The 12,512-nt window shown below is 39.7% G+C and overlaps 1 protein-coding gene across 6 annotated transcripts in view; it reads left to right on the top strand.

Annotated features, from left to right (window-relative positions):
- Positions 1-9,168, top strand: part of dnm2a (dynamin 2a) — a 114,486-nt gene extending 105,318 nt beyond the window's left edge. For 5 of the 6 annotated variants that reach the window (XM_063015834.1, XM_063015827.1, XM_063015840.1 and 2 more), the window contains one exon: positions 968-4,654. In XM_063015834.1, coding sequence (XP_062871904.1) covers positions 968-1,037 — 70 coding nt within the window. In that variant the 3' untranslated portion in view covers positions 1,038-4,654. Of the gene's footprint in view, positions 1-967; positions 4,655-7,909 lie in introns of those variants that run through there. The other variant, XM_063015847.1, reaches the window with a different exon arrangement.
- Positions 9,169-12,512: the final 3,344 nt, after the last annotated feature.

The raw sequence follows: 12,512 nt of genomic DNA on the forward strand, positions 1-12,512 counted from the left end.
GACTTTGGTAGCCAACTGGGTAGAGCTTTAGACTTTCAGCTAGAAGGTCCTGGTTTTTGAATCCCCACTTTCATTGTGGCCACTTTTAAACCCATTAGCAAGGCCCTCAACTCTTTCACTTTTACATTTTTGGCATTTAGCAGACGCTTTTATCCAAAGCGACTTACAGTACTGTGATAGTATACTGTCTAAGCAATTGAAGGTTAAGAGTCTTGCTCATGGGCCCAAAAGTGGCAACCTGGCAGTGGTGAGGCTTGAACCTGCGACCCTTAGATTACTAGTCCAGTACCTTAGCCGCTAGGCTACATCTGCCGGGGCGGCACGGTGGCTAAGTGGGTAGCACTGTCGCCTCACAGCAAGAAGGTCCTGGGATAGATCCCCAGGTTGGGTGGTCCGGGTTCTTTCTGTGTGGAGTTTGCATGTTCTCCCCGTGTCCACGTGGGTTTCTTCCTGGTGCTCCGGTTTCCTCCCACAGTCCAAAGACGTGCAAGTGAGGTGAATTGGAGATACTAAATTGTCCATGACTGTGTTCGATATAACCTTGTGAACTGATGAATCTTGTGTAATGAGTAACTACCGTTCCTGTCATGAATGTAACCAAAGTGTAAAACATGATGTTAAAATCCTAATAAACAAACAACCCTTTTGACTACAGGGGTGTCGTACAATTACTGACCCTGGGCTCTGACCCCAGCTTCCAAATTTCATCGTACTGTACATGTGTATATATGACAAATAAAGGCATTTCATTTGCTCTCAGTTATTAATGCTGTCACTTATCCTCTCTGCTGCCTTGTTTTTATATCTCAACTTGCTCCACAATTAGCACACTTTAGCATCTTTTACAAACAGTACACTCATTCTTATTCCAATCTCTTGATCTTACTTTCATGTGTGCTTTCCTTCTCCCTATTTTCATTTTTTATGGGGAATGTCTCACTCTTGTCTCGCTCTTCTCTCCCTGCAGCCGAAGACCTCCCGGCGCGCCCACCAGGCCGACCATAATTCGCCCCGCCGAGCCCTCTCTTCTAGACTAGGAGACTAGGCCCTTGCTGTATACACACACTTCTGTGAATATGGGTCTATATAGAAAGAGTGTATGAGAGGGAGGGAGGGGATGCAGGGCTCAAACCTTTTTGTCTGTGTCTTTACATCCAGCCTGACCAATAGACCTGTCTAGTTCATTCAGTCTGTTCTTTAATGAACGCTGCTAACTTTCTTCTTTATTTATTTTTTTTTTAAAGCTCTGGGAACTAAATTTAACTCTGTATGCAAACTCTAGTTTTCCTATGTGCTGGTTACTCTGTCGACCTCTTGGGGCGATGCACTTAGACCGGGGTGTATAATCCAGCATCCAGCATTTTCTCTTTCTGGTTTGGCTTTGAGTGCGGGATTGGTTCTCTATTCTGAATGTTTAGTGAGTGAACTTAAAACCGTCAAAGCTAATGGGTCGACGTTCATAGCCTCTGAGCTCAGTTTTAATACACTGAGATTTTTTCCATTCTCTTTACTAACTGATACGATGCTGTTCTCCCCTCCTCCAGCCATCCTGCATTCCCTAAAACTTTATTTTTCTCTTTAGTTTTTCCAAATCCAGTTACTTGTGTGTAAATCTCGATTCTTTAGTAGCACTTAGATTTTTAGCCTTGTGGGAAAGGTTCGGTGTAACTGTGGTGCGCTTCCAGCTGCACCTCTGTAATGATTTCTGTTTATACATATTAATCTGTGTATATGAAATTAATCCTGCAAGCACAATAACCACTCCTGGTTTCTAGCACCTCAGGTGACACCCATGTTTTACAGTCCTGGTTTGGTAAACAGTTTCACTTAAATTAGACCTCTAGATACGTTCAATTGATTTCAGTTAAATAGTTTTGTTAAAGCATTACTCCTTACTTTACTGTTTAGGGAGGGTGTTAGATGCCTTAATATTAACAATTGGTGGGGAGCAAAACTTAAAGAAATAGTCCAGATGTTCCAACCTAATGTCTATCTCTGTTCTGCAGATGTTATTTCTGTCATCAGTAAATTATGGACACAAAACACAAGTGATATTTGTACATTTAAGCGACAGAAGTTTAAGCCCTGTGGTTAAATGATGCAAATTCCTGCACAGAATGAATCATTCATTCATTAATTCATTTTCTTATCCGCTTATTCAATTAGGATCCGGGGGGGGTGCTGGAGCCCATCCCAGTTTTTCAGTAGGCGCAAGGCACACAGTAACACCCTGGATGGGATGCCAGTCCATCGCAGGGCAGACACACACATATACACACACCCATTCACTTATAGGGCAATTCAGTGTCTCCAATTAACCTGGCTGCATGTTTCTGGACTGTCGGAGGAAACCCACGCAGACACAGGGAGAACATGCAACTCCGCACAGAAAGGACCCGGACCGCCCCGTCTGGGGATCGAACACAGGACCTTCTTGCTGTAAGGCGACAGTGCTACCCACTAAGCCACCATGCCCCCCCCACAGAATGAATCAGTAAAAATCTGTTCTGGTTACTTGTGTGTTTTGTTAATGCTGCAGTAAAAAATATTGAAGTAGCATTACTGGCGTTCATGCAGCTTAAATGCCCCTGTAAAGCCAAAAGTAACAAAGTCAGAGCTTTTTGGAGGGATTTGGCACCAGTTTGGTTGACTTGTACCTTATAATGGATTTATGCCACAACATATAGCAAGCGGGTGGCACGGTGGCTAAGTGGGTAGCACTGTCGCCTCATAGCAAGAAGGTCCTGGGTTCGATCTGCAGGTGGGGTGGAGTTTGCATGTTCTCCCTGTGTCTGCATGGGTGTCCTCTGGGCGCTCTGGTTTCCTCCCACAGTCCAAAGACATGCAAGTGAGGTGAATTGGAGATACAAAATTGTCCACAACTGTGTTTGATATAACCTTGTGTAATAACTACCGTTCCTGTCATGAATGTAACCAAAGTGTAAAACATGACGTTAAAATCCTAATAAACAAACAAACAAACATATAGCAAGTCTTGAAACCACTTGACTGTGCGACCCTAGTCTTTACCAAATAATAACCTTAGAACTGTTAACTTAAATGTAGTGAGGAAGCGAGTAAGCGGCTCGGTGGGTAGCACTGTCGTCTCATAGCAAGAAGGTCCTGGGTTCGATTTCCAGGTGGGGCGGCCCAGGTCCTTTCTGTGTGGAGTTTACATGTTCTCCTTGTGTCCAAAGACGTACAAGTGGTACAAGTGAGGTGAATTGGAGATACAAAATTGACCAATTGTTTCAATGCACTCAGGACAGGATGAGTGTCCAGAACAGAATGTTTGTTTGTTTATTTTTTTAACAAGTTGCTTACGATTTCATTTCTCTCATAGAGGAACTTCCATCTGAAATTTCCCAGAAGTTACATATTGTGGCTTTAGGGTTTTGTTAAATATTCATCAATGCTGCTTCAGCTTTTTCGCAGCAAAACCTGTCGAAATTCTGGTGCACCACATAAACAGTAGATAGAGATTGGGTTGGAAAATGCTGGAGTACTCTTTTAAAGGGGTACTTTTGCCATACAATGCTATCAGCGATCCCTTTAGCAATCTAAAGATCTGTCTTACTCTATATTTTCAGTAAAGGATTTTATTTCCAAAGGTTATGGACAGGGTCACAAACTTGGGCTCATGCAGATGTATAGGGACTGCAGTGTCCTGTAAAGTGGAAGTGAAGAACTGTAATAACCAAATAGTAGAGATTTTAACCTAGTGTACTAATAAATGCATTAACTGGGAAGTTGGGCGGGGTAGATTAGCGAATGCACATGCAGAGATTTAAGTGTATTATTTATAACCGGGCATTTGATATTGACGTTTTGATTTCCAGTTTTCATCTGTGTTTCTTGATTACTTGTAGAGCCCTTTTCTTTCTTCCTAACATTTTCTGTGGGTCTTTCTTTAAGCTGATTGCAGAAAATTTGGTATTAGCTTTTATTTAATGACTGGGAAAGGGGATGGGTGGTGATTTGTGTTTTTGCTTCAGATGATTCGCGGTTAGACTACCATGGAGACAAAGGCGGGTTGGACTGTCCAGGGAATCTGTTAAGCATACCAACATACCAACTGACCAGAAGTACTTCAATCCATAAAAAAGCCCAAACAGATGTTTAGTTCATGATCAGATTCTCTAGGCAAAATCCATCCTCTTCCTCTCCTCTACATGGTGTGGCTACATGAAGATGAAAATGATACCTGGTAGAACGTTCTGACTCAACACTACCAGCTGATCTAGAATTGTAGCCACGTCTCAATGCAGGATCTCTCAACTCCAGAACTAAAGACACACTACCCTGCATGATTTAAACTCTCTCTGCCTCCATCCTAATTTAGCTGATCAGCTGATTACCAAGCCTGTCAGGTCAGGTTTAAACCTCTGCACGGTAGTAGGTCTGCAGGACTGGAGTTGAAACCCTAGCGTGTTATCTTTCCTCCACATTTCTCCGTTTCCTCTCATAGAATTGGGGTAAAGGGGGAAGACAGCTGATCACCTGTATAGTTCACGTATTTGTATTTCTTTTGAAATCATGAATCTTTGTCAAGTGCCTCTGTAGCTATTAATTCATTCTGAGTAAATGATATGGTGAGATTTGGAAATCTGAGCTAATAAAGAGCTATTGTGTACAATAAAAGGGACTCAAAGTGGTGATTGGTGTTTCTGTGTTTTCTTTTTTTCTCGCCGTCTCTACTTGCATGTCATTCTCCTCACACTAGCAGTAGTCCAGTAGGTCTTTCATTTTTCTTCATAACAGTCATTTGAGTGGGTCATTGAAATCATATCTAAAATCACATCTATTATGCACACATCTAAAATGACAAACATATGGTTTTGAATGGACATAGTGTTCCAGGTGACTTATAACCACTGCACTGCTTAGCAATGTCCCCAAAGTGCCTTACTGTAGAAAATAATCAGTGCTGTAATCTTCCATTACTGGATTTACACTTTAATATAATTTTAAGGAACACTGCTATGGTACACAAAAATAAAGGGAACACCTAAATCACACATCAGGGCCGTTCAGGTGGCGCAGCGGTAAAGTACACTAGCACACCAGAGTTGGGGTTTCGAATACATTGTATCGAATCTCAGCTCTGCCTTCCGACTGGGCTGGGCAGCTGCATAAACAACGATTGGCTGTTGTTTACAGGGTTAGGGGTAAAAAGTCGGATCATAGGTCCTCATAACTGGTGCAACTGCGGCCCCTGATGGCGCCTGCGCGGGGCTGAGGAATAATGCTGATGGGGGTGTGGCCCTCCGTACACAGTGCCCGTCGGAGTATGAACTCGACTCATGCAGGTGAAAAATGCAGTCTGTACTGACTGTACGTGCCGGAGGGGGCGTATGTCTGTTGAGAGGCGTCCTTAGTCAGCGGTAAGGGGTCGAATCAGTATAGAGGACATAATCAGGACACGACTAGATTAGGGGAAAAATTGGGGGGGGAAAAAATCACAAAAGATTCAAGTTGAAAAAAAAAAATGGCCTCCTTTAGATTTCCTTTGTTTTTGCTTATGTCACACTGAATAAATTCAGATCAGTAAACAGAACCTGACACAAGGGAAGCTGTTTTATTGTTTATATTACATTACATTTATATTGTTTTATTTATATAAGAAACAAGTTTTTCTCCACACAAATCTGAATTAAATTAGTGCATTGAACTTTGATTTCAGACAGTCCTGAAGAATTTGTCTACTAGTCCAGTACCAGTTAAAAATAAAATCACACAAATGGAAATGGTTTTGATAGCAAGAAATAAAATTAAAGATAGCATTGTCAGATTTTAGCCTAGATAAACCTCACAATGTCAACATTTCTTTGTTTTAATCAGTTATCTACTGAAACATAAAATGCAGATTTTTTTTGTCATCTGTATCAGTAGTTATGGTGCGGTTAGCAGGAAAGTCATGTTTGGCTAATTTTAAATATCAAAAAGTTTTTGAGTAATTGAAGACCACCATGGAAGAAAAAAATCTGAAAAAATGATAAAGAAAATTACATCATTGTGTCTGCTGAAGCAGTAAAACTTGACTTTATTTCCCATTTTTACTTTAGCTGTTTTGTGTTTTATTTATTAGTATTAACACAACAGTTGTGTTTATTTCATTTATCCATACTGATGAATGGAAACTTGGCCATTGGTTTAAACATTTCTTTAAAGGTAAAAGCTGAGCTACCACTGATCAAAAAGTGGCGACTGGACGTTATTCTTAACTGTATAATAATTTTACTGTATGCATGTTTTATATTTTCTTTTCAGCACAAATTCAACCTCTTATTTATTCAATAAATAAGTACATAACTATGACAAAATGTAGAAACACTTTAAAAAAAAAAAAAAAACCCAGATCATTTAGAAAAAAAAAAGTACAATAGTACAATTAGAGAGGTGCATTTCCTGAAGAAAATGTGAGTGTGATTGCAGTGCAACAGGTGAACGGGCGTGGCAGGTGGGGGTGCATGTGTGTATAGAAGAGCTGCAGTTTGTGTCCAAGCTGTCGTTTAAGCATATATATATATATATATATATATATATATATATATATATATATATATATATATATATATATATATATATATATATATATATATAATTCTACCCGTTTTTTTGTCCGGCTTTCTTCGTCTGCAGTTTTCAAAATTTCGACCCCGTTCCAACTGTAAATCGTCTGGCCCATTGAGGAATGGACTGCTTGTATACAGCTTTTGGATCCGCCCGCCTTCTTAGGCTGTAGTTCTAACTCTTACAGCAACAGTTCTGTCACAAAAACGCATCCCAAACACACTTCCTGTGATACTTTACAGCCTCAAGAATGTGTTAAAAACAAGAATTAGAATTTTTACCTTTATATGCAGCAGAATAGTCTATACATTTTCTCCCCTTTTTCTCCCTTTTTTAGCGCGTCCAATTGCCTGATTGCGTCATGCTTCCTCTCCACCAATGCCGATCCCAGCTCTGATTGGGGAGAACGAAGCAAGCCCCCTCCGACACATGGGCAGCATGCCATATGCATCTTATCACCTACACTTCGACGAGTGCAGTGCAGCTCAGCGTTGTCTACGAAGAGACACACCCTGAGAGCACTCTTTTCTCATCTCTGTGCGGGCGCCATCAATCAGCCAGCAGAGGTCGTAATTGCACCAGTCATGAGAGAGAGAGACCCCATCCGCCCATATGAACAACAGGCCAATCGTTGTTCATGTGGCCGCGCAGCCTTAGATGGCAGGCAGAGCTGAGATTTGATACGATGTATTTGAGATCCCAGCTCTGGTTCCGGTGTGTGTTTTTACCGCTGCGCCACCTGAGCAGCCCTAATTATTGATTTTGACCTATTTTTGACATTTGCTTTATTATGAAATAATAAAATGTGGTAGTTAAATGCTAACCACTCAACCACTGCTAATATTGCTTTAAATGTTTCAAATCAGAAAGACTGTGCAGGTGTATTAAACTTTGCACTACTACAATAGGAGTCATACATGCATGTACCTTATTAACAAATATTTTGACAAGAAATGGTTAAAGTTGCCTTGGTCTGGACTTAGTCTGTTCTTAAAATTTATTCCACATAGACTTAACCCTAGCTTTCTGTGGCTTTGGAATTTTCTTGGATTTAATGAAGGTGGTCTCGACTACAGCCTTTACTGTTTGTACTCTATGTATACATTTATAGGGTTTGTTTTTAAGGTTTCTTAATTGCAATTCCATGTGAATTTTCTATTTTTAAAATCATACACAGATATAATAAAAAAGCAGTTTTAACACTAAACTTTAACCAGTTTTAATAAGTCTGAAAGACCTGAAATATTTCAAGCTGTTATCAGTCCAGCAGAGTTGCACAAGATGTCTTTATAACGTTTTTCTTACTTGAGTTTTCTTACTAATTGTTCCTAAACAGACGTCCAGCACCTCGGCAGAACCAGTGGTGATCCTTAACATCCACAACGTTGCAGCTGCAGTTCAGTATGAGAGATCCAGTGTGCAGGACCTGAGAAGCCTTCTGGATTATTACAAAAAAAATGTCAAATATTTTTTTTTTTTTTTTTACTAATAAGTAACTGATTTTAGTAAGGTTGTAAAAGAATCATGTGATAGGAATTAGTTAGATGTTGTTAATGTATTGATTATTAAACTGTATTAAATGATCTTCTTTCAGACACGCCCATATCTCCTATAAAGATCCTGGTATTTCGTCCACTCTTCCATGGTAGATGCAATATCAAGACCTAAGCATGTCTTTGCTCATCAGTGACATTTAAACTAAAGGGGACAGAATATGTTTTTAAAATGTTCTCAACAGAACTCAATTAACATTTAAACAGCTTTCAGGGGTGCTCAGGTGGTGCAGCGGTAAAACACGCTAGCACACCAGAGTTGACATCTCAAACTAGTTGGTTCAAATTTTAGCTACTGGCAGGCTGGGCGCCGGAGGGGATTCCTCATAATTGGTGCAATTATGACCTCTGCTGGCTCATTGATGCAACCTGCATAGAGAATAATGGGAACAGGATGTAACTGTCAGTGTGCGAAGCTGATCCACATATGAACTTGCCTCGTGCTGGTGAAAAGATACAGTTGGCTACTGCACATGTGTCGGAGGGGGCATGTGTCAGTCACAGCTCTTCTCAGTCAGGAGTGGAGGTCAACTTCAGTAGTGGGGAAGCATAATGCAATTGGGTAATTGGATACAAATACATTGAGAGGAAAATTGGGGGAAATGCAAAAAAAAAAACAGCTTTTAGTTATATTTAGCACACAGTCAGCTGTAGAATGATTAAAACCCTTGGTGGTATAAAAATGAATTTATTCAGAATTATTTATTTTCATTTGTGCTTTTTAAATGATGCTAATGGCCTGGCGAGCACCTACGAAGGAGGAAAGCCAAAGCCCTGCGATGACTTTATAAATATGCCTAATTGTAACCCTGTGCAAGGTATTTCATACGGCCAAAAGTATGTGAGCACCTCACCATGATTTTGCACCTGCAGTTTCTGTACAGATCAGCTTTAATTGTGCATCATTAGTAAAGAAAACAGTAGACCATTGGGATAATAATGCATATCTGTTGCTGTAACTTTCTGTCTGGTTTATGTATTTTATTGGTAAACTAAGGCATGTCATTTAATCACTGTAAAAGTCTATTAATAAAATGAATTCCCCCCCAAAATACTTTTTAAAATCACTTTACTATAATGAATAGTACATACAGAATGGTTTAAAACACTCACTATTTTACAGTTTCATACATGTGGGTACTTGGTTAGCACACTTTAGCTCACTTTACTACTCAGTCACTAAGATCCCTGGTTAGGGATCTTTGCTTACTCATTTGCAGTTTCAGTATTGGTATCAGACATAAAAAAGTGGTATTGAGTCAGCCCTACCACAGATGCTCACTTGGGTTCAAGTCTGGGGAGGGCCAGGGTAGTACTTGGTAGTCTTGGTCATGCTTTTCCAACCAATGTCGGACATTACTAGTCGTTTGACATGTCGCATTGTGTTGCTGGAAGATCCCAACCGTCCCAGGGAAGACAATCAGCATGTATGGGTGTACGTGATTGACAGTGTACGTACACTAAATGTGTGTGAACACCAGGGCTATTTATTAAGTTTAGGTGTTTCAGCCACACCCAGCACTAGAAGGAATAGTTTGGAGAAGGCCTTTTCCTGTTCTAGCATGGTTGAAAAAGCAAGGTCCATAAAGACATGGTTTGACAAGTCTGCTGTGGAGGACCAGTGGCCTGCACAAAACCCTCAGATCAAACCCACTGAACAGCTTTATAACAAGTAAAAAGCTGACTGGACAACAACTTTTTTTCATCCAACATTGGTACATGGCCCTAAAAATCATAGTAATTGAAGGGCCACACATTGTCATCAGCACTCCATAACAATGTGGAAAGTTTTTTCAAAAGAGTTTATAGCCACTAAGCTGTGGGATTTACAGTATATTGATGCACATGGTTCTGGAATTAGATGTGCAAAAAGCTTATGGTCAGATATCCAGGTTCTTTTGGTCATGTTTTGCATAATAATCTACAACCCCAAATCAGAAAATGTTGGGACAGTATGGAAAATGCAAATAAAATAAAAAATACAGTGTTTTTTACATTTACTTTGACTTTTATTTGATTGCAGACAGTTTGAACCCAAAATATTTCATGTTTCATCTGCTCAACTTCATTTCATGTATTAATACACCTCCATTACTGCATTTCACGCCTGCAACACATTCCAAAAAAAGTTGGGACAGAGGCAATTTAGAGATAGTAATGAGGTAAAAAAACTAAATAATGATGTGATTCCAAACAGGTGATGTCAACAGGTGATTGTAATCATGGTTTGGTACAAAAGCAGCATCCAGGAAAGGCTGAGTCTTTGATGAGCAAAGATGATCAGAGGATCTCCAGTTTGTCAACAAATACGTGAATTATTGACATGTTTAAAAACAATGTACGTCAAAGAAAGATTGGAAGGGATTTGCATATTTCTCCCTCTACAGTGCATAATATCTTTAAACAATTGAATGAATCGGGTAGAATATTAGTGTGCAAGCTTAAGCTGAACACCCGTGATCTTCGATCCCTCAGACGGCACTGCATCAAGAACCGCCACTCAACAATAGCTGATAGATCCACATGGGTGAGGGATTACTTTGGCAAACCTTTATCAAGCACTACAATACAGAGTTACATGCACAAATGCCACTTAAAACTTTACTGTGCAAAAAAGAAGCCTTATGTTAACCATGTCCAGAAGCGGCATCAACCTCTCTGGCTCGGAGGCATCTAGGATGGACCATCACATACTGGAAATGTGTATTGTGGTCAGATGAATCAGCATTCCAGGTCTTTTTTGGAAAATATGGATGCTGGGTGCTCCAAACCAAAGACAAAAAGGACCATCCAGACTGTTATCAGTGACAAGTCCAGAAGCCAGGGTCTGTCATGGTGTGGGGTCTTGTCAGTGCCCTTGGTAAAGGTCATTAACACTTCTGTGATGGCAGCATCAATGCAGAAAAGTACATTGAGATCTTAGAGCAACATCTGCTGCCTTCAAGACGTCATCTTTTCCAGGGACGTTCATGCATTTTTCAACAAGACAGTGCAAAACCACATGCTGCACACATTACAAAGGCATGGCTGCAGAAGAAGAGGGTACGGGTACTGGACTGGCCTGCTTGCACTCCTGACCTGTCCCCAGTAGAGAATGTGTGGAGAATTTTGAAATGAAGAATGCAACAACGACGACCCCGTACTGTTGCACATCTTAAGACGTGTTTGCAGGAAGAATGGGACAAAATTAAACCTGAAACACTAATTCACTTGGTCTCCTCGGTGCCAAAACGTCTTTCACGTGTAGTGAAAAGGAATGGCAACATTACATTACATGGTAAATGCTTTACTGTCCCAACTTTTTTTGGAATGTGTTGCAGGCCTGAAATGCAGGAATGGATGTTTATTAATAAATGAAATGTTGAGCAGACAAAACATGAAATATCTCAGGTTCATCCTGTCTGCAATCAAATAAAGTAAATGTAAGAAACCCTGTGTTTTCCATGCTGTCCCAACGTTTTCTGATTTGGGGTTGTAGTAATCCAACATCTTAAAATTTGCTTGGTAAAATTTAATGACTATTTGTAAGTCATTTTAGGGAAATCAGTGCATTAAACAACCAAATTAGGCACTTCTGCTTTAACATGTATGGCACAATACATGTAATAACAAGTAAGCTGCTATCAGCAGAATCTGTGAAAATGAAAGTAAAAGCATGGTTTGTTCTGTGTTAAATCATTCGACATGTATCAAGCATGATAGTCGAGTGGTGTTGGTGAGGTACTTGGTTGGTTTGAAGTCTGGAAAAAAACATCTAAGGATTGAGTGCGCTACTGCTTGCTACAACTCAACAGCAACCTATTTGTATTGGAAGGTAATGAAAAGGTATAACTCGCTGCTACTGAAATTCTAAATCGTAAATATAAATCGTAATGGAATAGATAGCCTAGCTGGAATTTAAAAACAGATATTCTTCTGTACATCTTTACGGCATAAAGCCATACGGAATGACTTTTACAATAATATTTATAATTCAAAAGTTGCACTTTAAAGCATCATCTTCTATGGACATTTGGTGTTTTTTAACCTCAATTAATGGTTTCATGGTACCCATAACAACATTTAACTCCACTCTTATGGTTTACTAACAAATGACATCTGTATGTGGCCCAGAAAAAAAACTACTTCTCTACAGTTGCATTGCATTTCTGTTTGTTTCCTCTCCACCTTTAGTTAGTTTAAATCATTATTGTGGCTTTGCACAAGACTAAAAATGACCATTTCAAAAAGTTTGGAGACTTTTTGAAAATGTACAGTTGAGGTAAAAACTCACTGAAACATGCATTACTTGCTGATTGTGATGTTTGTTAAATTTTGTATATTTTTGTAACGTTTTGTATATCTTTTTATATACAGTAGACCCTTGACTTACGAATTTAATTGGTT

The sequence above is a fragment of the Trichomycterus rosablanca genome, chromosome 2 (assembly GCF_030014385.1).
Source record: "Trichomycterus rosablanca isolate fTriRos1 chromosome 2, fTriRos1.hap1, whole genome shotgun sequence".
Lineage (NCBI taxonomy): Eukaryota > Metazoa > Chordata > Actinopteri > Siluriformes > Trichomycteridae > Trichomycterus > Trichomycterus rosablanca.